Raw genomic sequence first — 24,844 nt, forward strand, 5'->3', positions numbered from 1 at the left:
CCATTCTTCTTATTCAAAAATTTATTGCAAATACATGAAAAGATAAGTGAAGCTTATAATACATTTGATGGTATTATAAGTCACAAACAAAATGAATGATACTTACATAATTTTCTGAATAAGACAAATGGTCAGCAACGAATGGTATTCATAATTTTACATAATGAATGAGAAAGTCAGCAACGACAAATATTTCGATACACAAGAAGTTTATAATTTTGTTTGTATGTAAAAAATATTTTTCACGATGCGTATAAAATTATTTGTTCCCATATGGAGCTATTTTATAGATTAATTTATTCATGATGTAGACTTATTTATTCATTTTATAGACTAAACTAATCAATTATATAGACTCATAGATTGTATTATCATATTTGTTCCAAGTGGACAAAGTTTTGTTCAGTGAGTTAATATAATTTGATCAAGGTATATAAATACTTATTCTCTGAGTTTTCTACAATTATTTGAGGTATATAGATCTTTTATTTCATCATTTCATATAATTTGTTCGATGTATAAAACTATTTTATTCCGCGAGTTCGTATAATTTATTCCATGTGTATACATATTTATTTTGTTAGTTTATATAATCTGTTTCATATGTACAATTATTTTGTTCTTTAAGTTCGTCTCAGGTGTGCATATCTGAAAAGTTTGTCAACTTGATGACTATTTTGTGCTACACGGTTTAAGTTTTAAATCTTTCAATGTAATATACTATTGTTTGTATGTTTTTATTCACATCACAGAATACATCACAGAATCATTTATTGTTGATATTTAATATTTAATTTTTTTTATAATCATTTGTTGATCATTTTTTTCTACGAAATAATAGCTCAATTATTTGTTCAATTAATATTTCATATTAAAAATATTTTTTAAAAAAATCATCCAAAAAATAGTCAATTGGGGTTTTATTTTGAAGATCCTACCATAATAAATCTATTGGTGTAATTAGAATTTAATTTGGATGTTTGGTTTGAGAAATATGATTTTTTTAGATTTGAAGCTGCTTGCATGTGGTATGCTGGTATGATGTCATCGGTTTTGTAATTTATGCATGCATGCAACAGGATGAAAACCATAATCGAAATCTCATTTACATGGCACGTTTTCTAGTCGTTTCTGTATAAGTGATATCATTTCTGACCATTACCGTATTTAAATATGGATTTTTCGGATTTCTTTTATTACTAGGTGTGTGCCCATGCGTTGATAGGGGCATAACGAATTTTCGCTATGAGCATTAATATCATACAAAATATTTGTAATGATATGGAGATAGATGCTGTTCTATGTACATATTCCAAAATATGCATACGAATTACTAGGTATCTTGCATGTAAACACAATATAACTTGGTGGAAATTCATCAGCTTCCTTTCGCTCCACTTCGACTCCCTGTGTGCCTCTGTTGTCGGCCTGCTTCTATCGCCTAGTCGCTGGTAAGGTAGTCTCACTGTAGCTTCACGTTGACGTGCTACCAGCGGCAACCTCCTCGACACCACATCTTGCCACCATAACATCTGCATCATCGCCCCCTCCTAGCATTTACTTAGATCATTAAGTCTGTTTCATATTAGATCGACAAATTCATTCCAACATGTTAGCAATCTTATTAGTAAGCACTCAATATTTTGCAAGCATCATGATGGAATGAATTTAATGCACGGCATGATCTGTTATAGAATGAATTTAATCTCCCTTTTTCAAAAGATAGTGTTCCTTCTGAATTATAGGGAAGTCGTTGACCCTTTTAGTTACCATTACCCAACTGGCATGAAATGAATTCAGAGTTGTACCTTAAAAACCCAGCCCTAAAATTTCTCTCTCTAACATACCAGCTTTGGAAGTTTCATCAACCTGCAATACATTATAAATACATAATGTGTGGCGTGTTTTTGGCACTCTAAAAATCAGAACATAAGCTCTTTTGTGGTCTAAGCTTGACATGATGCATTAGATAGGAGCATGGCAGGAGCAGGGTGAAGAGCTAATCTCAACGATCAGCACACCACAAATTCTCAAGCTGAAAAATGCAAAATAACTGAAAAATATGAGCTGTATCCCCGGAATTTTACAAAACTAGAACACCTATATAGTTCTAAGCACGATTCTCCCATCAGCTTATCACCTTCTATCTCGGCGTGGCAGGTCTCGTAGGCGCAAGGAAGGGAGCATTGCATCAGTAAAAGGAGTTGCAAGTGGAACTGGGTTACATACGTGCAGACAGATAACAATAAGAAGGCCATCCATCATACCTGCTGTGCATCATGAGCAACTTAATCTCAGCATGTCAAGATTATGCAGTGTTTTTATGAAAATCTGTGAGAGTGCATCATACACCTTTCAATCGTATTTCTTCTTCAGAAAAATCTTATAGGAGAAATGTATGCAGGAGTTTGCACGGTAGATTGGCTGACAGTGTAACTGCAACGCAAAAAGGAGTTATAAGCAAAGCGACAGTTTCAAGGAGACTTTCCCGCAATAACATTATTGTTGCTACTGAATAATTAAATAGTGAAATCGGCAAAATTCCCGATCAATTGCAATAGTTTCCGTAGATGTTTTCATCCCAACAGGTCATGCGATGGCTGTATTTTTTTTAGAGGAACAGGAGGGGTTACTGATTAGATATATATTAAAAAAATAACTAAATAAAGTTACAAAATAACTTCTCCTAAGGGTCAGAAGAAATAAAGAAAGAAACAAACTGGGCTGTAATTTTGTTTCCTCTTGTAATTGGTGGGCTGCTCATCACAATCTTTTTGGTGACAGTAGGCGGCATGTATACACGCCCCGCGCTCTCCAGGCAAGAGCGACTCCACGTGCTGTAACGTTTTCCATTTTAGCCTCCCTTTAGCACGGCTCATCGAGCAGCTTCTCAAGCGGCTTTTGATGAAGCCGTGCCAAACGGCATGAGCGAAAACGGCTTGGGGAGAAGCTCCCGAAATCGCGCTGAGATGAGCCGTCGCATGGTATGAGAACCAAAAAAAATTGGCTTCGAGAGCCAAAAAAAATTGGCTCATCACGGCTTCTCCTCCATGCATGGACATGCTGCCCCAAAGTACCCCTCCTCCTCGTATCTGGAGGGCGGCGGCGGCGACGCGCTCTCCTCCTCGTACCTGGAGGGCCGGGGCGGCGGGTTGGCGGCGAAGGGAGCCGGGGCGGTAGGGTGGCGGCAGAGGGGCGGTCGCGAAGGGAGCTGGGGTCGGCGGGGTAGCGGCGGAGGGTCGGAGGAGGAGGGTCGGGGCGAAGGAGCGGGTGCCGTTCGGATAAGGAGAGAGGAGGGGGAAAGAAAAGAAGGGAAGAAGCTGATCGGATAAGGAGAGAGGAGGGGAAAAAAGAACGGGAGAAGGAAAAGAGAAATAAAAAAGGAAAGAAAAATGAAGAGAAAATGAAAATGAAAAGAGAAAAAAATATAAGGGTAGTTTGGACATTTGACATCTCATTTCCAATCTAAAACGTTAGGAGAAGTTGTTTTGCCAAACGTTTTCCAAAAATAAGTCAGAGAAAAAAAATTGCTTTTCCAGATAAGGCAGAGTTAGAACTATTTTTTCACGAGTCAAAGTCGTGCCAAGCGGACCTAGAATCCACGTGGACGACGTCATCGTCGAGGAAGGTGGGCCTCGGTCGAACCTAAGCCAGATTCATGCTTTCGTTCGTCGCTGCCCCGATTTAAAGCTGCGGCGGGGCCTACGTGATGATCCTGAACTGAACTCGAATCGCTATCACCTTTTCAGTGCTTCGCAGTTCATCCTCTACTCCTCTAGGGTTAATAAATTCCAAATCGAAGCGAACAGGAATACTACAGGATAAGCTTCCCATCCTGCCGAATTCCAGCTCATGAGTTCGGTTTCATCCCGACCGAAACTGCAAGACCCTCTTCTCTTCCCCTGCGGTCCGCGGACAGTCCAACCCGAATCAGGCAGAGGCAACGAGGCATTAGCGCCCACCTCTCCATCTCTCTCTCTCTCTCTCTCTCTCTCTCTCTCTCTCTCTCTCCCTCCCTCCCTCCTCGAGCGGCTCGCGGGGGCGATCGGCGATGGGGGGATGCTGCTGCTGCTTCCTCGCTCACAAGCCGCCGCGGGAGAACCCGATGCACTCGTCCCGGGAGCCGCTCATCTGGAGCGGATCGGGCGCTGCCGGCCACCACCACCACCCGGCTCAGATGGTCACCTACAGCGAGGCCAGTCCCCGATTGCTGCAATTCTCGTGTCGCCCGGCAGCATTGTGTTGTTTCCCTTTCCCCTTGTTGTCTGACGGCTGCTGCTGATGCTGCTGTGTGCACTGCAGGGGTTGGGTGCTGCGGAGAGATTGAGGGCTGGGTTCAGGACGTTTAAGAGGACTATTTATGAGTGAGTATGATCTGACGCTCGAGGAATTCTGTTTCTGGGTTGAGTTTGTTCCTGATTCAGTTCGTTCTTTTTATTTGGTGGTGGCTGTTGGCAGTAAGAACCCCATGCTGTTCGGGCCGCTCAAGTCTGCTCAGTCCCCAAAGGTATGCACCATCAAATTGATGCATGAAAAAGCCTACATTTGGTTGTTCAAGTATATTTAGGGTGTGATCATGCATAGTGTATATCTGTTAAGCCTAGCTCACTGGTAGTTTTTGCAAGTAGAGTTTTTTTTTTCCTAAAAAATGGAACTGCCTGTTTGGTAGACGTGAATAGTCTGCTATTACTTCTGCTTGTTGGTTGTTCAACCCACACTGCTTGTCGTCATAGAAAAATCTATTGAAGAGAGTCTGATTATTTTTTTTTAAAAAAAAACTCTAGGTGTTGAATTAATTATGTTCTAGAAACCAAACTTATGGTCTCATGCTTCTGTCACTGTTTTATAGTGATGGCCGTTTAGGAAATCTCATCAATTGATGCTGCATGAAAAATCAAAAGCAGAAATTAATCTGAAATTCTTCAGTTAAGAAGAAATTTGTCTTTACAAGAAAGGGCAATATAGCTTACTTCAGTTTTGGGGCAGTTTGTGCTGGACCAGCACCAATTTCTTCAAGCAAAATAGGTTTCAATGTCTCATCATAACATAAATGAGTTGTCCTGGGCATGTCAGTCTAAATAAAATACGTGTACTTTAGATATATTGCACTTTGCATCCATCCCACGGGGCCAAATCACAAAGCATGGTGATCCTCGTGCTGCTCTTGTACAACAACAAGAGTTCCAAGTGAGAGCGACAAAAGCTGATTATCATCTAAAATGCAATTTGTGTCCATATTTCCCCATCACCTGGTATCCAAGCTCTTTATGTGTTAAGAAAACTCACTGTCTTGAGGATCGAGGACATGTTCTTGCGGTTGGAGCAATTTGCAAAAGCTGGGCCTCCAAATACACAACACAAATACGCTTGTGATATATCTGTAAGATGAGGCAAATTGGTCTTTTCTTTTCAAGCTCCCATCATACATATCTTTACATAGAATCCACTAGGCCATGTGTTCCTAGGTTAGTTCGCGGTTCATATGATTTCATTATTGTCAACATAGGAGGACTGCACTAGCTTATTGTCTGGAGGTAACCTACTGTCTTTGTGAGGTGGAACTTGAAACCAGGAGCTCTAGCAGAATAACCAAGGACCGTAACAATTTGCATACTTTTGATTGGTATCAGTACTATATTCATTCAGGTTGGCACACTTCTGATGATGAGAAGGAAATGCATAAAAGCACAGCTTCATGCTGTTTTGTGTCTTCTTATTGGCATTCCTGCTTGTTTTTCTTGCCCGTCTTTGTCAGACTTCTCCCTGATTAGAGAGGTTCAGATATGGAGCAGACAGGCCAAAAATAGTGAACTTTTCATGGAGCATGCCATGTGAAATGAATTGACTCATTCCTTTACCATGCAACAACTTTGATTGATTTTCTGAATATGTTAGGCAGGAGGGAACATGGATAGTTCCACTTTGTTCTCTTGCGCTCTTTTCAGCAAAAACTGTGCTTCTATTATACCAAGGGTCTTTTTTCTCTGGCTTAATGGTTAATCTGTTCTTGCTTGCAGTACATGGTGTTTGCGTGCTCTGACTCTCGTGTATGCCCATCAGTGATCCTCGACCTGAAACCAGGAGATGCCTTTACTGTCCGTAACATTGCCGGCCTTGTTCCGGCCTACCATCAGGTTCATGCTTGTGGAGAATATTTTTCACATTTTAATTTCGTGAACTAATAACTTTGGCCTGCACATTTGAAGGTATAACCAACTAACTTGCAGATTCATGTCTGACCACAGAATATGCACTCCAGCGTTGCTTCAGCCATTGAGTTTGCTGTGACCATCCTCAAGGTGAACTTCCCCCGTTTGACTTATAGCACTCTTCTCTCCAACTCTCCGAACATCCATTTAAGTTTGGGGTCAATTTTGTCAGTGAATTGTAAGAAAAACTAAACAAATAGCACATATGGCCAATCAAATTAACTGTTTGCACAGCAGGATACTGTTGCAATCCTCCCTAATAGTTAGCATGTTTTAAGAAGGTAAATATTGTTTATCATGTGTTGGTGTTCTAGTATGGTAGGTTCATAGCTTTTTTATTTAGAATCGTTATGGTTAGTATACCTACATGTGTTTTCTTAACTCACTGTAATCTGTCCACAGGAACAGAAAAGTTCTAGAATTCAACAATATTGGCAGCTATACTATGTGCTCACATAATCTTGCCTTCTACAAATTATCAGAGGCGTGATTTTCTTCTTACCATGAAAGCACTACTTGATACACGCTTTTGCAGGTTAAGTGCATTGTGGTTATTGGTCACAGCTGCTGTGGTGGAATCAGGGAACTCCTCTCTCTGAAGGAAGATAGACCTCAAACCTAGTAAGTAATTGTCTTAATCTTGCTCCAAATTGATCTGTCTCCTTTATCTTTACTTTACTGGTAAAAACAAAACATGTATAGCTGTATATGACAAAGAGGTCCAAGCAAATGAGTTAGTTAAAACTTGACTCAAGCAGTTTGTACAGTACTAATATCTAAAGCTTCTATGACATCGTGTCTTTCACTCTTGTTCTAATAAGTTGTCCTCTGTTCATTTTATCTCTTAGCCACTTCATTGACAATTGGGTCAAGATCGGTCTGGCTATCAAGAAAAAGGTGGAGCGAGAACATGCCTTATTGTCTTTTGATGACCAATGCACCATGTTGGAAATTGTGAGTATTAAAAAAGTTGGTTTTCAGTACTTCAGTTTGGTGATTTATCTCACTGCTAACCACAGTGACTGAAATTTTCCACATGTACTAGTAGTTGTTTCCCAATCAGATTAGACACTGATGTGGCATTGTTTGCATTTCTGAATGCTGTGCAGGAGGCCGTCAATTTGTCCCTTAGAAACCTGACGACCTACCCATTCGTCAAGGACAAATTGGGCAAGGGAACGCTCAAGCTGATTGGTGCTCGCTACGACTTTGTCCATGGCAGCTTCCAGACGTGGCATGCCTGACAGCTGAGGTTATGAAAATGGCGCCAATGTGTGTTGTATATAAAGAGTTATCGACGTGGCATTGCTCAGTTTGCATGCAAAGGTGTTCTTTGTTTCAAGTTGAACAGCAAGTACAAGGGGGTGCGATTCTAATGTGCTGTGTGCACTCCATACTTTGTATTACGGGTGTAGAAAAATATTTCTACTCACGCTGGAGATGAAAACTTGGCCCCGGTGTGCAGTTTTTAATGGATTCGGAACGTGTCTGATTAAAGCTTGATCTATTTTTAGGGAAACTTTCAGGCCAGTCCCTGTTATTCTGGAGAAGTTTTTACATGTACGTGATAACGTGAATCCCAGTTGTCCGTGTCCACATCCGGAGCAAGGTAAAATGCTGTATCTGAAAAGCGTGGATGTGAGCTAATACCTCTGGAAAAGCGTGGATACTTGCTCAGGCAAGTTCTCAAAAAAAAAGAAGAAGAAGAAGCTAGTACCTCTGGCAAACTGGCAACAGAAACTTGTGAACAACCTGCATGACTCGGTGCTGTGTTCAGCCTGACCTGATTGGATGCATATCCCAATCGAATTGGCTGAACCGATTTGGTATTTTCGCAGCCAAAGGTTGCCGCAGCTTATAAATTTTGGACATCACCTGAGCTGCCCTGCTTCTACGGCAGGCTTGCAGCGGGTCGCAAGGCGGACCAGGATGCTCGTGGTCGACGTCTGGACACGTCACGGCTACGCTGAGCGATGACATATTGGCATATTGCCGCGGCCAGCCGTTGCTCTCTGCGACAGGGTGACCGTGCTGCCGTCGTGCGGAACCTCCCTCATCTGCGGCAGGGCGGTGCGCGAGCTGCCAGTGCGGCAGTGCCCAGTGCCTCCGATCCGCCGGAGCGCGGCGCGCCGTCGCGGCTCCCAAAGTTGCCTTTCGCTCGGCCAACGCAAAGGGGGAAAAAAAATACACCAAGCAGAGAACACGGCCGCATATCCCGGCGTTTCCTTTCGCGTCACAGCGTTTAGAACTTGAGCGGAACAAACACCACACGCATGCGCCCGCGCGCTCTTCCCTCCTCGCCGCCCGTCTCCGCTCCTCCTCCGCCTCCCACCGATGCGGCCACCGCCGCACCTCGCGGCCCCCTCCGCCGCCGCACCCTCGTCCGCCGCCTCCCACACCGGGCCGTCCCGGCGCCGGCACCGCCACCGCGGCGCGACGACGACGTCCTCCGTCGCCTGCTGCCGCGTCGCGGCGCTCGCGTGCCTCCTCGCGGCGGGCGCGGCCACGGCGCTGCTCACCCTCTCCCTGCCCTCCACGCCCGGCGCGTCCACCACGACAACAACTGACTTCACCGTACGATTGTCAGTCGCGAACCAGCCGCCGCCGCCAACGCATTTGCCAGCGCCTCTGGCACCCGCCACGCCGCCCCCTCCGCCGCCGTCCCCGCCCGCCGTGAGGCGTCGAAAGCGAGAGGTGAGGCAGAGCTGGCGTGTTCCAAGAGTCAGTTTCTTCGCTCGTAGTGATCTCAATCCATTCGCGTTCGCCCGTGTTGTTTTTTGGATCAGCCGTCGTACTGGAGGATGGCGCCGGAGGAGGCGCTTCGGTACGCCAAGAGGGAGATACGCGACGCTGAGCCGGCGCTCGACGACCCTGACCTGTACGCGCCTCTGTTCAAGAACGTCTCCCAGTTCAAGAGGTAAAACCGGCGGTTCTCATCCAAGCAATTGTGGACGCATGCGGTGCTTCTTCCCTTCCTCCGAAAATGGAGGAGTTTCCAACTTTTTCGCGTGTTTTTTTGGCATGTTCCTTGCATAATCGACGCCTGATATTGATTCCATTTCATGTTGCCATTTTTTGCAAAACATATCGTGAATGAACTTTAAATTTTTCTACGGATTGCGGCATTTTGTATCCCGTGCATTGACAAAACGCCTATCATAATTGTAGCAAATGTGATCATCATCCAGGAGCTATGAACTGATGGAACGGATACTCAAAGTTTACATTTACCAGGACGGCCGGAGGCCCATCTTCCACACGCCCCCGCTCAGCGGCATCTACGCCTCCGAGGGCTGGTTCATGAAGCTCCTCAAGGAGAGCCGCCGGCACGTCGTCGCCGACCCCAGCAAGGCGCACCTCTTCTACCTGCCCTACAGCTCCCAGCAGCTGAGGCTCACGCTCTACGTGCCCGACTCCCACGACCTCAGGCCGCTGTCCGTGTACCTGAGGAACTTCGTCAGAGGCCTCGCCAACAAGTACCCCTTCTGGAATCGCACCAGAGGGGCCGACCATTTCCTCGTCGCCTGCCACGATTGGGTAATACATTATAAGCTAAGCTCTCTCGATCAATACCACTAGAATTCGATCAAGCTCAAGAACTGATCATCTGAACGTGACCATTACGTCTTGGGTTCTTGCAGGGACCTTACACGGCGACCTCGCACCGCGACCTCCGTAAGAACGCCATCAAGGCGCTGTGCAACGCCGACAGCTCGGAGGGGATCTTCACCCCGGGGAAAGATGTCTCCCTGCCGGAGACGACCATCCGGACGCCGAGGCGGCCTCTCCGGTACGTGGGCGGGCTGCCGGTGTCCCGTCGGGGCATCCTGGCCTTCTTCGCCGGCAACGTGCACGGCAGGGTCCGGCCGGAGCTCCTCAGGCACTGGGGCGACGGGCGGGACGACGACATGAGGGTGTACAGCCTGCTGCCGAGCAGGGTGTCCCGGCGGATGAGCTACATCCAGCACATGAAGAACAGCCGCTTCTGCCTGTGCCCCATGGGGTACGAGGTGAACAGCCCCCGGATCGTGGAGGCGCTCTACTACGAGTGCGTGCCGGTGATCATCGCCGACAACTTCGTGCTGCCGCTGAGCGAGGTGCTGGACTGGAGCGCCTTCTCGGTGGTGGTCGCCGAGAAGGACATACCGGACCTCAAGAGGATCCTGCAGGGGATCCCGCTCCGGAGGTACGTGGCCATGCACGGCTGCGTGAAGCGGCTGCAGCGGCACTTCCTGTGGCACGCCAGGCCGATTAAGTACGACCTCTTCCACATGATCCTGCACTCCATCTGGTTGAGCAGAGTGAACCAGGTGGAGCTCGACGGCTGAATTATAGAAGACATCGCTTAGGTTCTTGAGATGCTTGATGAGAGATATTTTTAGGGATCGTCCCTTGATTGAGCTTGGTTCAGTACAAAGTCTGTAAACAGAGGCAGGCTACATTTCTTGGCAACTTCACTGCACCAAAAAAGGAGTGTCACATGCAGCCGAGCTGCAACAGAACGACAAGGACGTATCATCTGACGTGCGTAGCTCGATCTGACGTATTACAGCGCAATGACCGGTTAAGCACAGAAAATTGACATTGGAGATGGCTGACATGAACTAGTAGTATAGAAACCTCTGCTGCTCTGCATTCTATAGCCCCTGATAAAGCGTACTAATTGATGGCCCAGTACCAAAAGCAGCGTGTCGGATGTATACCTCCGGCTAATCCGCAGCAATATTTACTCCAAAATTGTACAACCGGTACTGGATTCCAACAAATCAACAATGGCATGGCGCGATCACCCTACCCTGTCAGGCTCAGACCATGCTGAAGAGATTGGCCGTGGAGATGAGCGCGTTGAGAGCGAGCATGAGGAACCCGATGAACGACAGCCACAGGGCGCTGCTGATCTTCCTGTTGAAGGCGTCCGTGCCGAACCTCGACACCCACAGGTCGTTGCGAGACGCGGCCGCCGACGACGCCGACATCAGGAGGTACGCCAGAACCTGCGGCAAGCGGCACGTCGCCGAACGAAGCACCAACGGGTTCAGTCAGTCGAGTCCCTTGTACATGAGCGGTTTCAGTTCAGGAATGAGTGGGGGCGGCGCACTGCACTTGCCTGGTCCAGGAACAGGCTGCAGTAGTAGCTTGGCCTGCTCCGGAATATGAACGTGGGTGAGATCAGGCGGCGGATCTCGCCGAAGGATTGCGCGATCGAGTAGGCGCAGACGATCACGTTCACTGCGACGGCGTACCTGCCATGAATTTGCCAAGAACAGGAATGTAACTTTATTACTTTACCTTGAGAGAATGAAAGAAGGGAAACATCTGATGATCTGAATGGACCGGATACGAACTTGAACTCGATCAGGTGGTATGTTAGGTAGATAGATAGTTTTTAGGTTGCGAGTTTTTAAAATATTCAAAATCATTACCCAGTTGCTCGAGTTTAATTTTCTTTTATTTTCTTCTTTGTTTTTAAGAAAGAAAATATTCTTGTACGAGCAACAACTCCCGTAACCGTCAGCAACCGGACACGTCCGACGAAACCGGCAAAAAGAAACCGCGGGAGGAGACGGAACGTGTGAGCAAGTGGCGATCACTGACCTGTACTGCTGGTGGCGGGCGTAGGAGTCGCCGGCCCACCCGGACGTCCGGGCGCTGGCGATGACCGAGAAGGCCGCGAGGCTGAGCGCCGCCGTGGCCAGCCGCAGCGTCACCGACAGCGGCCTCCTCTCCCCGACCGCGGCCACGGCCGCCACGTCGGGGGGCACCGATCCCCCGTTCTCCGCCGCCGCGTGCTGCTGTCGCTGCTGCTGGCGGTGGTCGAGCTGCGGCTTGCCGAGGCGCAGCGGCGACGTGACTGCCTCCTCTGCGGGGTCGAAGTGTGGCACCGCGATCGCCGGTGCGGCTGCAGGCGACAGCGGCGGCTTCCAGGTCTCCGCGCGCTGCTTGGGCGTGCTCTGGCCGCTCTTGTTGTTGATGTTGGCCGCGGGCGCCGGAGTCAGCGGCGAGGGCGGCGTGGGCGACGGCGACGGGGACGGGGACTTGGTCGCGAGCGACCCCTGCGACGGCGTCCGGAGGAGCCCCGTCGCTAGGCGGAGCTGCGGGCGGGCCGGCGCCGCAGCCCCCGCAGCGCCCCCTTCTTGCCCGTTCTTGGCGGAGGGGGAGGCGGGCGGCGGCAGGAGGTGCGGCGTGGGGAGGCGCACGGGCGAGAGCGGCGGGCTCTTGGCGGGCGCCCCACCTCTCCCGTCGCGGGGCAAGCTGGCCTGCTCCCGCGGCGACGCGTCGAGCGACGGGCTCCTGGTGGGCATTCCTCCTCCCCTCCCGTCGCTGGGGAAACTTGCCTGCTCCCGCGGCGACGCGTCGAGCGACGGGCTCCTGGTGGGCGTTCCTCCTCCCCTCCCGTCGCTGGGGAAACTTGCTTGCTCCCGCGGAGACGCGTCGAGCGGCGGGCTCCTGGCGGGCGCCCATCCCTTCCCGTCGCTGGGCAAGCAGGCCTCCTCCCGCGGCGACGCGTCGAACGACGGGCTCCTGGTGGGCGTTCCTCCTCCCCTCCCGTCGCTGGGGAAACTTGCCTGCTCCCGCGGCGACGCGTCGAGCGACGGCGGCGGCGTGTGGTACTCCTCCCCGGGCTGCGACGAGGGCGACGGCGACAGGGGCGTCTCCAGAGGCGGAGGAGGAGCGGGAGCGGGCACGGGCGGCGGCGGCCTCTCCGGCGCCGGCGTCCGTGGCGTCGACGGCATGGTGCGACACCGCGCGCGGCGGGTGGTGGACGGGTGGAAGGAAGGGATCAAGCGAGGAAGGGTCAGGGGAGGAGTGGCCGTGTTATGTATGTGAGGTTACGTGTAGCTTTCCCATGTTTATGCGCTTCCTTCCTTCCGTCGCCGGTCGCCCCCCCTATCTCTCCCTCCCTCGCGCTTTGCTCTGCAACCTTTTCACCGCCGCCGATCCATCCGTTGCTGCCTCCGCGCAGAGCACTCCAAGCCGCAGCAGCAGTTAGCCAGTTACAAATTACAATCTTGTCAGTGGCCGCAGGAACGGCGTTGTGCCGTGCCACGCCAACTAAAACCAAACACGATCATCTCGATTGCGTCGGGAATCATGGCCGTTCCCTTTCCCCTGATTTCGGGTTCATGCAAGGTGACACGGACCGAGGGGAGGAGACACAGGTCAATTAGAAACGTTGGTCGCGACATCACGCTTGATTTTGCTGGGCTGGCATCGCAAAATCATGGCGCGATTGCCATCCTAAAAAATAATTGCGGTGTCCACGTCGTCGGTTGGCGACTGGGAACCGTCTTTGCTGGGGCACACAAATGGGCAGTCAACCTATCATATCCTTGGCGGCTCTTGTTTCGTTTGCACAGGTTGGAGAGGGAGTAGGGTAGGGCGGAAGACCTATCTGGAAATACAGGCAGACACCATGCATGATCATCCAGCTTAATCGAACCGCGTCATCAGCAAATGAGGTAGTTGTCGATTCCCTTTTGCTGGCTTCACATGAACGCTACGGAGCTTGAAAACAACATCTGTCTTGCAGAACCCCACTGGTCTTCAATTTCTAACACCCAAGTAGCATCAACTACCATATTCTTGGGGGAACAAAACATATCTGCACAGGAACACAGCATATATGCAGGAATTATGTATAGGTGCCTTGAATGAGAGGTTTCGTGGAGGATCTTGGGCCATGAAAAGGATGGGGCTACGCTAATTTAGGCACAAGAAAAGAATTAGGTTCAAAGTGGGACCTGATGTTAGAACGTCGCAGCCAGCGCATTGCTATCGTCGCGAGGCAGCAGAATATTCTCACTAATTCACATGAATTTCGAACGCGACGAATTCACATGAATTTCGCAGAACAGCAGTTCGTTTTACACGTGAACGTGTCGTGTGCAAATATGTCTCCAACTTGACAAAGATTTCCCACGAAAGAAAAACAGAACAAAAGCATCATTCAGTCAGCCAGTAATGCACTAGTGCTGCGGCGGAACGTGGAATATCCGGGGCTCCCGGTAAAGGCAGAGCGCGAGCGTGTAGCGTGTCTACCAGTTCGGCAGCAGCTTAGTGCTAAAGACGCCCATGATGCGCAGCGTGATGGAGTTGCTTTTGGGAAAAGGAGGCGCTTTGATCCGGTGGGGGCTTGTGCTAGATTTTTCCGCTTTCCTTTTTTTCCCCTTTACCTTCTAGGGTGGCCAGGTGAGTTGGTGCCATGCACACCTTAGTGGTTAAGGTATCTCACTCAGGCAAGCCAAACCTTGTAGGCCTTCAGATTCTTTTCTGCCATTCCTGATCACCGATCCATAGAAGCTTTTCGAATCACCAGTAACAACAGAATTTAGCTTTGGCGACTCAGATCGCAGAATGGGCTACGCGGAAACGCCAAATGTCACGAACCCAAAGCTGCACGACGCAATGCTTTGTAGCTTTAAGCTTTCTTGAGCCGCACGGCGTTGGTAAGATATCAGAGTGCAAACTGCAACAACTTGCTACTCCCTCCAAATTGTAGATCGTTTTAGCTTTTAAAGTTTATAAATATTATTAAGCATCTAGATATTGTGTACGTCTAGGTGCATAATAAAATCTATGAACCTAGAAAAGTCAAAACGACCTACAATTTGGAACGGAAAGAGTACAATCTTATATGCTGAACCAGCTGCGAGAAATACCCAGTTTATAATATTCTTATCAAATGCTCGATTAGGATACAGTGATACACCACGAGTCAGCAGAAGCATCACCATGTCAAAATGTGTTCTTACGTATCCAGGCTCAGATGAAGACCAGGTTCGGATGAAGACCCACCACGTTGATAAAATTTCGCGAAATCAGAGCAGTCTCCAGAGATGGCATAACTTCTACTTACTACACCTGCATCATCGAATCTTCATCCCGGACCAGTTACTTGTGTTCATCAAATTGCTAATGACTGTACTGTTTAGCATCACACGGCGACCTGAAATTTCTCGGGTACACGGAGCAGAGGTAGCTGATAATCTCCAGGCTCTCCTAGCTGCCCGCACGCAGCCATTTGATCATCCCCTCTGCTGAGCCGAACAAAAACTATAAGGCCACCTTGAATTAAAACATTGCGGAACTCGAGTATCTTCTCATCGGGTGTGGGCTTGAATTGGGAACCACTGTGGGGATTGAAAGAAATGAGGTTGATCTTGCAAGGGATCCCTTGGACAAGCTCTATAAGCCTCTTCGCATCATCCATACTGCAAGGACAGTTAATCCAGCAGAAAGTGTCCAATTTAGGTCAAGCAGAAACTTAGTTAACTGTGATAGCTTCAAAAAGGCTCATACTGAAAAGGATTCAGTTTGCCTATGGATTAATGGTAACACTAGGTTAATACAAAAAAGAAAAAGAAGATTCAATGTTTCAATTCGTCTACCAAGCTAATGATTACAAAAACAACATGAACTACAGACTGTGACTACTGACTAGTAGGCCTAAATGTATGGTTTGACCAAATAGGAAAAGAAAAGCTTTCTGACTAAAAGGAAAAACGTCGGCCTTTTGCAAGTGTTAAAGAAAAATGCATGCAGACCTTAACACTTAACAGAAAGGGGATTTTATATGTAACCTATACTAGTAGATTCATAATATACCACTAAGCCCCCATAGGCGGAGAATTAAGATACTGCTTAACAGAAAGGGGATTTATATGCAACCTATGATAATAGATTCATAATATATGACTAGACAGATAAAGTAGGCAAAGACACTCTTCAGCATATTTCTCACCTGTCGTTCACTCCAGAAAGCATGACATATTCAAATAGAACTCTGTAATTCTTTCTGAGGCAAACTTCCTCCCTTAAGGTGCCAAGAAGCAAGTTAAGATTGTACTTTCTGTTTATGGGCATTATCCAGTTTCTAACCTGCAAAACAAGTTTATTTACATATCAGCAAAAAAAATGGCAAACCAAAAAAAAAATCACCCTGACAGAATAACCACTACCTCGTCTGTTGTTGCATTAAGACTGACAGCCAGGGAGCAATTGGATTCATGGAGGAAGCGTTTTAACTGAGGGACAAGACCACTTGTGGAGACAGTAACCTTGCGAGGACTAAAATGAAGACCTTGATCATCAACCATTATTGCTGAGGCTTTTAGTACATTGTCAATATTGTGAAATGGTTCACCCATGCCCTGAACAAATTAGATGCAAATGAAAGTGTACCATCAAATCAGCAAAAAATAAAAAGAATTTCAAAATCATGTAGGCTACACAATGAGATGTTGTTAGTAGTTAACTGCAGCAGGTAAAGATAAAAAAAGATGTCCAAATGATGAATACATAACTGAACAACATAGAAGCCTAACAACTGAACAAGGAACAGAAGTAAATACTGTTGATAAGGACAAGGGCAACTAATAAGAGGAGATGTAACCATATACAGGTCAACGCCTTTCTAGAATAGCACCAAATAACTGAACATGGCATCAAAGGAGATACAAAGACAATGTCAAATTTACAGTACTGTGAGCAAACAAAGGGTGCTATTTGAACAGCAGCAATATGAATTGACTTGAAAGTGGTAGTTTAAGATACACTGTAGGCAGTAATACATATTTTTGCTACCACTTTAGGAAGAACAACATGAATGGGAAAGAAATCGGGATTCAAAAGTATAAACTACAAATCATATGCTATTAGTTAAACAAGATGCTCAGTTAATCATTGCAATACAGTCAAAGCCATAAGGTGCTTCAAGAGAATGCTTACCATAAATACAACATTAGTAATTGCTCCAAATTCATCAGAGAATAGTCTACGAGCAAACACAGCCTGCTCAACAATTTCAGCTGTTGACAGATGCTTTCTCAAACCCATCCTATATAAGTCAAAGAAAGAGAGCAAACATAGAATCAGTGCTGACAAAGGAAAAAAACAAATGTCTTGCACTAGAAGTAAACAAACCTTCCAGTGAAGCAAAATTGACAGTTCATGGCGCAACCAACTTGACTTGAAACACAGACAGTTGTTCTGCCCCTAGCGCAAGGAATGATAACTGTTTCAATCACTGGACCATCTTCAAGAGAGAACAGTATCTGTAACATCCTGTGTTCCAAAATCAATCATATTCTGTAAATCACTTCGGAAGATATCAGCAACACTGAAAACTACCTTACGGGTTCCATCTGATGCAGTGAGAATGTCCTTCACAGTTAATGCCTTGAGATCAGCACGCTCGGTTATCATCTTCCTGAAGTCCTTGTTTAAACCTGAATGATTTCAGAGGTAAATTGGTCACATCCACTCAACTAAAATCCAGACAACACATCAAATGACACATATCTTCAATAAAGAGAAGAATCGTAAGCAGATTTGACCCCATTGGACAATGTAAAATGATGTCAATTTAGTAAGAGAATGATGCCACACAACTAAAACTTACGAATGTAGAGGTACCATTAAAGTTAGTTTGTTTATCAGAAAACAGATTCTACTTGATAGTTGCTAGTATAACGACGGTGTTGTGGATGAGACAAACTGGAAATATGGCATCCTGCAATCATTAACTAATACCAAACATGGCCCTGAAATTGATGCACAACTCGATTTCATATATTTCTAAAATATTATCCTTTTTTTGAACGAACTATATTTCTATAATATTATTCTTGTCAACTACTAGCACACTAGTACTGAACAGATGAATTCCACTAGATACAGTCAAAATACTCGAAGCTAACTATCAGGAAGAAGAAGCAATTTACCAGTTAGCTCGTCGTGGCAATGAGCCCAAACGTTGTTCCCGTATAGGCATTTCCACAGCATCATGGCCTGGCCGGGCCGAAACCCCTGCGCCTGCACCCAATTCTGAACAAAGACAGCGCTAAATCATCTCACATGCATGCTAATGCCACGAACCAACGAACTACACAGAAACCCATGAGTCGTGAGCCGAGCCCTTACCTCGAGTTCCGAGTAATCCATCCCCTTGAGCATGACCTTGGAGCCGGCCTCGCAGCGGGCGGCGGCGGCGGCAGGGCGGCGGAGGGCGGAGAAGAGGCGGCGCGGCGCGGCTGTGGCGGAGCAGTGCGCGCGGAGGGAGGAGGCGCTCCGGCTCCACCGGAGGAACGGCAGCGCTTGCGCCGCCATGGGGATTTGCCTGGCTTGTACGGTCTCGCGAGTTTGCAACCTCTCACGGCTGTGGTGAATTTTCTGGCGAGTCGCTGCCGATGGATAGAGAAGGGCTGGGCTGCTTTTCTTTCTTTTTGGGCCTTTTCTCCTCCTCCGAAGAAGACGATTGGACCCTCCTGTCTTTTCTGTTCCAGAAAACGGGCCAGATCCAGTAGGCTATTTCACTGCCTCACTGGGCTGGAGCACCTGTAGTCTTTATTTTTTCCTCAATAAAATCGTGCAAAGCCTGTCCGAATGTTTTCTGTTGATGTATTATTATTATGTAGTTAGAGAACAACATAAAGTGGCTGGATGCAGTGGAGAACGCTTCGTGAAATTTAATTAACAGTTTTTTTTTCACATTCGTTGTTCATGTTCCTTTAATATTGTACAAAATACCTTCCGAACATCTTCTGTATGAACACGTTGGCGGTCGTCAACCATCAAGAGTGGGGATTTGATGGGATCCCTTTTAAAGATCCGGCCTGGGTTAGTATGCATGTGATGTTTGGAGGGGGAAAATGCTAAGAGAAGTTAAGTTTTAGTTTTTGGACTTGGATGCACGAGGTTTTTTAGACAGGTTCCGATACGTCCTGTATGTGATGGCTTAGAGTTGCTTGTTCTTCTTTCGTTACAGGTGTGTGCCTTTTTATAGGCAAGGCCCATGACTTTGGCGGGGCAGGGATCCTTATCCTCCAATCCTCCCCACTACCTCTACCTGTGAATGCGGCGGTCCAATGGCCGCGCTGCTCATTGTAGTATTGCGACTAGCAGGTCCCTGAATCCGACACCTTCCATCTTGGTCAGCACGTCTTCAAAGTTTTGGCTAAATCCACCGTGTGTTAATCCTTTCTCTTACTGTTCTACAGCGGAAGGTGTAACTTCCCTGCTTTTACCACCTTCTGGTTCTGATAACTTGAACCTCACCCTCCTGGGGCAGATGGCGTCAGGTCTTGTCATCTGGCGCCTCCCCAGTAGGCCCCAGCCTTTCCCAAACCTGTAGTGTGGGGCTCGCTCCCTGGAAAAAGGCGCGGGTCGTGTAAACACATCCGGCGCACGCGGTGCCGCCCTCCTCCTGTTGGACAGGACGGGGGAGGGCGCATGTGCCTAAGGTGCTCAGTCTCGTCAGTCTGTTCGTAATGATGATATTTTTATGAGGAGGGTACGACTGTCAGCCTGGTCACCGCTTACTGTGCCTGGTCGGGCCGCGCACGAAGCGATCTCCCCGGGGACCCTCCGAGAAGGTATCCTGAGTCATCCTCCGCTATCCACGTCAGGTTCCTCCCCAGGGAGTGTCCTCCGAGGAAGGCTACGTGGCGAGCCGACAAGTGTTTTGAGCCTGAATCTCTCATGCCTTAAGGCCTGTATTCTTCTTTTGAGCTTCATCGGCAGGAAGCCCGTGGGCCTTTCTCAAGCGGCCCCAATTTGTTTTAGCACTTTTTAAGGGAAACCCATTTCCTTTTGTGCTGACACACATCTTCTTAAAGGAAAAAGAAGTATATTGGTCAGGAACATGATCGAGGCCGGATCAAGGCACGCCAAGAAACTTTCGACAGCCATTGTTACACATGATCATAGGTTGTATGCAACGCGACATAGTTTTTTATATGGAGGAGGGAGATCGAGGTGAGAGAGAAAGAGATCATTATTTGAAAACAACCATCTCATAAGCTAAATTTTAGGACAATGAGACAAGTCCACAACCATTGTACAAGCATGCAACTCATAATATTTTTTTTCATAACTCTTCAGTGAATCTCTTTACGCAATGCACTATACTTGAGAAAGTCGGTATCCTAGTGACCCTAGGCTTCCCTCCGCCATTAATCACATGTCTTATCCTTGATGATAACGTGTATGCTGTGCTTCCAACTTTAGCCTTGCTTCACTTTCTTCCTAGGAGAGCCAGGAATCTTATCATTTAGGAGTTAGGTTTGTTTACGAAATCGGAACTAGCCATGAAAAGAAAGGCATAGACGCTGTTGAAGCGATTCCAACTTCTACCGGTGCATAGTCGGACTCGCTTCACTTGCCTTTTGGCTCGCAGTCAGCTCGTCAGCGCGTCGAGTCGTCCAACCTCACCCAAGTGCACAAACGAAACCTCCTGAAGGGGCTGAGTGGCTGACGGCCCCTGGTGGGGCCCGCAACACGAGTCCCTGCCTCCCTGTGTCAGTTGCCTTCCCGTACCCCCCGACCCCCGTGCCTACTTCGGCAACCCGCTGCCCCATGCGCTCACATGGAGACTCCCGCACGAAGTCGAACCACCTCCGCCTCGCCACCTCTTCCCCTTCCCCAGTAGCCGCCGCCGCCACAACCACCCTCTGCGGCAGCCAAACCACGTGAGCACCTCCGCGCCGCTCACCCCCCACAGCGTCCCCCTGCCGCAGCCGCCGCGCGCCTCACTCCCCGGCCCTCCCGAGTCCCGACGCCACCGCTCCAAGCATGAGGCAGCCCACCAGCGCGGGCGGGGACGCGGGGTTCGTGCGCGCGGACCAGATCGACCTCAAGAGCCTGGACGAGCAGCTCGAGCGCCACCTCGGCCGCCCCGCGGAGCGGGGCGTGGGCCCGGCTTCCGGAACGGGGAGCCGCCGCGGCGAGTCCGCGAGGCTGGGCCCGGAGGAGCTCACGCCACTGCGGCGGTGCCGGGAGGACTGGGAGATCGACCCCGCCAAGCTCGTCATCAAGGGCGTCATCGCGCGCGGCACCTTCGGCACCGTCCACCGCGGCGTGTACGACGGCCAGGACGTCGCCGGTATCGTCCCATCATCCATAACTACTTCCATTCCATTACACTGCTAACACATACAGTGCGCGTGCAATAGCCATGGCGAGCCAAGTTTCGATGCCCATGACATGTTCGATGAAATTCGCCATGCTAATGCTATAGTTGTCATTGCTTCTCCTGCCGTGCGCTGAGACTTTTGGCCCTGATTCCTGAATCCGATCCGATCGATTCCTCCTCCCTAGGAAACTCTGATTCATGCATCATTTTCTGTTCCATGCTTGGAATGGTTAGCTGAATTGATCGTTCGATAGCAATGTCATTTGCCATAGGTGGTTGTTCTGGATGGTTTGGCAGGCTATTTTCTCCCCGTCGTGTCACCGGTGCTTTTCCTTGTCAGCAAATTGCTAAAGTTGATACCTCTGCTTTTGTCGATTCCGTGGTGTATTCCGTGACTTCTGTTAGATAAGTCTCCTTAGCTTTTTGCTGTCTAAGTGTAACCCCCTCATGTGATCTGAACCAACCAACAGTTAAAGTTTTTGCTAGGCGTGATCCATGTGTTCATGTCATGATGAGCCCCTGGAAGTCAGGAGGCTACAGAATAAAGCGGTTGATTTTTTTAGCCAAGGGTCGCAACTTGCAATTGTCGTTGCACTTTTCAGGGGACCAGGGAAACCAGAAAGCATTTGGACCGGGTTAACGTTTCACAAAAAGAAAAATGCACTGAATTTTGCCACCAGGAATATAAATTAACGTTTTGGCATTGTCGTGCTAAAGCATAATCACATGACTCACGGAAAAGCAGATGCAATTTGTATGTCCAGAACTTTATCACCATTTGCATGCTGCCCTCTCTATATGGTTGGTTCACAAGCTAATTCAATTCATTTCTATTCTTAAAGTGTGATTAGAATGTCATACCAAAGGCCTCGTAGGCATTCATAATCTCACTGAAGTTGTTGATTGGCTTATTTCGCATTTACTTGCTTTCTCACTCCATAATGTACCTCTCAGCTGTCACACTCTACTTCCCTAGGTGCTTCATGCTCTTGCTAGGCACTTAAGAGGTGTCTTACTGTTGTTCCATTTTTAGACACCAGGCTTACACCCCTTAAAAATTGTTGTTTGACATCAAGAATGTGAGTCCCCGTCAAGTGCTAGCCTACACCTTTGAGATTTGGAATGTTCTTTGTCATCTGTATTCTTTAAGCAGTCACTGTTGTAATTCATACATTGTCACCAATATGGAGTAAAATGCACTGTTTAATAATAACTCTGTGAGTTTGTATTAAATGTTTACCGTGAGAAACTTCATGTTTACTGTTGGAACTTCCATTTTTCAGCACTGATTGTTAAATGTTACCATTTTCCAGTAAAATTGCTTGACTGGGGCGAGGATGGTCATAGGTCAGAACAAGAAATTGCTGCGTTGAGATCAGCATTTGCACAAGAGGTTGCTGTCTGGCACAAGCTTGATCATCCAAATGTTACCAAGGTAACAGTTTCCTGCAGAAGTCCTTTTCCCTACCCTTCAAACTTCAGAAGTCATTCTGCTGATATATGATTCTTCAGTAGTTCAATTCAGTTCCTGTTTATCTTTAGTTCATAGGACAGAGTCTAGAATTGATATCTTACCAGCACAATATGCTGTCGATCATCCCTGTGTTGTCGGTCTTCACATTGTTCCCCGTGTCTGGATATCTGACAGCATAGTGATGTGCATTTTCAGTGCTACCAGCTGTCTTGATGCTCTCACTGTCTTAATTTATTTCAAAACGTTCCATATATGTCAAAGCTAGTCATGTAACCACTGGTAAGGAACACTAAAACTATTCTTGTACCAGCAGAAAGAGACTAATTTTTAAGAACAGTAGGAAGTTGGACTTGGTTTATGAGAGATTAATTTGCCTGCATACGCTATGAGAATTGATGTCAACATGATAGCAAATTTACCTGGCAATACATATGATGCTTTATTTTTTTAATCTGTAAAATTCATTGTGGATTATCAATTACTATTATTACTTATTCCAGTTTTGGTGCTGAATGTAGATTCTCATTGCAACTAGCTTCCCTAACAATCACTTGAACTTCTACCTCACAGTTTATTGGGGCTATAATGGGTGCAAGAGATTTAAATGTACAGACGGAACATGGACATCTTGGCATGCCTAGTAACATTTGCTGTGTTGTTGTTGAGTACCTTGCCGGAGGTGCACTGAAAAATTTTCTGATAAAGAACAGGAGAAGGAAGCTTGCCTTTAAAGTTGTTGTCCAAATAGCTCTTGACCTTGCCAGGGGGTAAGTAGTTGATTGTTTTTGTCTACTGATGTTGGCCTGAAACTTTGTTGTTCTGTGTCTTCACTCTTCAAAGTCTTGGAAGATATAATTGCGATCTCTTTTGTTCAATAGATTATGCTACCTCCACTCAAAGAAGATAGTGCATCGTGACGTCAAGACTGAAAACATGCTTCTGGACAAAACGAGAACTGTGAAGATTGCTGATTTTGGCGTTGCTCGAGTTGAGGCTTCAAATCCTGGTGATATGACCGGCGAAACAGGGACGCTTGGTTACATGGCACCTGAGGTGCTTGATCCTTAACAATCCACTTTGTTTCCTAACTCTAAAACTGAACATCTTCCTTGATCATTTTGCATGAAAACTATCTAGTTGAGTAGGAAAATGTGGCTGCGTGGTACAGCAGTATGTATATCTTGTTCAGAGAGTAGAAATTGCAAGATCCTGTCGCCTCTATTCTCTTCTTTGCTATTTTCTTCTCGAAACCTCACTTAACCACTACTTCAAACCGGTTTATCACATGTACGGCAGCAGGCTTACATTGGCATATACTCTTATGCAGGTTCTCAACGGTCATCCTTACAACAGGAAGTGTGACGTTTACAGCTTTGGGATCTGCCTGTGGGAGATATACTGCTGCGACATGCCGTACCCGGATCTTAGCTTCTCAGAAGTCACTTCTGCTGTTGTTCGCCAGGTAAGAAGGCAATGCCTACTCGCTGCTGGTTTGTAGATCGTTCCTGAAATCCTCAATTCACTGAAACAGAACCTTACCAATCCCTGGTGTGTGTGCAGAACCTGAGGCCCGAGATACCGCGCTGCTGCCCGAGCTCGCTAGCGAACGTGATGAAGCGGTGCTGGGACGCGAACCCGGACAAGCGGCCCGAGATGGCGGAGGTTGTGTCCATGCTGGAGGCGATCGACACGTCCAAGGGCGGCGGCATGATCCCGACGGACCAGACGCAGGGCTGCTTCTCCTGCCTCCGCCGTACCCGAGGCCCCTAACGCCGTGGATCTGGTCGCAGTAACGCGTACCCGGTGAAGTGACGCTATTATTGCTCGGTAGAACTCAGTGTAAAATCTAGTTGCGGAACAGGGTATAATGGAGAAATTTCTCACGGGTGTAAATGAATGGGCTGTTCGACATCGTCCTTGTATGTTTGCTGCGGATTCTAGATGCTTGCTGCACGTTAAGGTCAGGCTTAGAGAGAATTACTGTGGCCGAGGAATTGAAATTCATGGCCGTGTCGTGAAGCAGGCTTATGTACTGTTGGATTCACCATCTCTTTACATAATGTTGATATAATGAATGAATAACATGAAATCGAATATGGATCATCATCCGGATATCAGACTGGAACCGAAAGGGAGAAATTTTTGCTGTTAACCTGTGCGAATTGTGAATGAATGTCCTCCTTTGTGTTTGGTATACGGACTACGGACGGTCGGATGATCACGAGAGGTACGGCGTGTAGGAGGGGACGG

The 24,844-nt window shown here is 47.5% G+C and overlaps 5 protein-coding genes across 5 annotated transcripts; 3 read left to right on the forward strand and 2 right to left on the reverse strand.

Annotated features, from left to right (window-relative positions):
• The first annotated feature begins 3,733 nt into the window (after positions 1–3,733).
• LOC105914477 (carbonic anhydrase, chloroplastic) lies at positions 3,734–7,759 on the forward strand. The gene is made up of 8 exons (XM_012846251.2): positions 3,734–4,195; positions 4,303–4,364; positions 4,459–4,507; positions 6,018–6,134; positions 6,246–6,299; positions 6,745–6,830; positions 7,058–7,163; positions 7,319–7,759. The coding sequence occupies exons 1-8, from the start codon at positions 4,052–4,054 to the stop codon at positions 7,451–7,453; spliced, it is 753 nt and encodes a 250-aa protein (XP_012701705.1). The 5' UTR covers positions 3,734–4,051; the 3' UTR covers positions 7,454–7,759.
• Positions 7,760–8,420: 661 nt separating this feature from the next.
• Positions 8,421–10,562, forward strand: LOC101778415 (probable glycosyltransferase At5g03795). The gene is made up of 4 exons (XM_004969223.3): positions 8,421–8,903; positions 8,996–9,126; positions 9,398–9,746; positions 9,851–10,562. The coding sequence occupies exons 1-4, from the start codon at positions 8,544–8,546 to the stop codon at positions 10,535–10,537; spliced, it is 1,527 nt and encodes a 508-aa protein (XP_004969280.3). The 5' UTR covers positions 8,421–8,543; the 3' UTR covers positions 10,538–10,562.
• Positions 10,563–10,620: 58 nt separating this feature from the next.
• Positions 10,621–13,277, reverse strand: LOC101778019 (CASP-like protein 4U1). The gene is made up of 3 exons (XM_004969222.3): positions 11,805–13,277; positions 11,317–11,452; positions 10,621–11,203 (listed from the first exon to the last, which is right to left on the reverse strand). The coding sequence occupies exons 1-3, from the start codon at positions 12,941–12,943 to the stop codon at positions 11,015–11,017; spliced, it is 1,464 nt and encodes a 487-aa protein (XP_004969279.1). The 5' UTR covers positions 12,944–13,277; the 3' UTR covers positions 10,621–11,014.
• Positions 13,278–14,817: 1,540 nt separating this feature from the next.
• Positions 14,818–18,380, reverse strand: LOC101778816 (dual-specificity RNA methyltransferase RlmN). Its single transcript, XM_004969224.3, has 8 exons — positions 18,132–18,380; positions 17,933–18,035; positions 17,340–17,437; positions 17,133–17,263; positions 16,938–17,046; positions 16,169–16,360; positions 15,952–16,088; positions 14,818–15,421 (listed from the first exon to the last, which is right to left on the reverse strand). The coding sequence occupies exons 1-8, from the start codon at positions 18,315–18,317 to the stop codon at positions 15,145–15,147; spliced, it is 1,233 nt and encodes a 410-aa protein (XP_004969281.1). The 5' UTR covers positions 18,318–18,380; the 3' UTR covers positions 14,818–15,144.
• A 2,150-nt stretch (positions 18,381–20,530) lies between these two features.
• Positions 20,531–24,706, forward strand: LOC101779225 (serine/threonine-protein kinase STY8). The gene is made up of 6 exons (XM_004969225.4): positions 20,531–21,090; positions 22,434–22,555; positions 23,165–23,361; positions 23,473–23,647; positions 23,922–24,056; positions 24,155–24,706. The coding sequence occupies exons 1-6, from the start codon at positions 20,781–20,783 to the stop codon at positions 24,362–24,364; spliced, it is 1,149 nt and encodes a 382-aa protein (XP_004969282.1). The 5' UTR covers positions 20,531–20,780; the 3' UTR covers positions 24,365–24,706.
• Positions 24,707–24,844: the final 138 nt, after the last annotated feature.

The sequence above is a fragment of the Setaria italica genome, chromosome V, assembly GCF_000263155.2.
Source record: "Setaria italica strain Yugu1 chromosome V, Setaria_italica_v2.0, whole genome shotgun sequence".
Lineage (NCBI taxonomy): Eukaryota > Viridiplantae > Streptophyta > Magnoliopsida > Poales > Poaceae > Setaria > Setaria italica.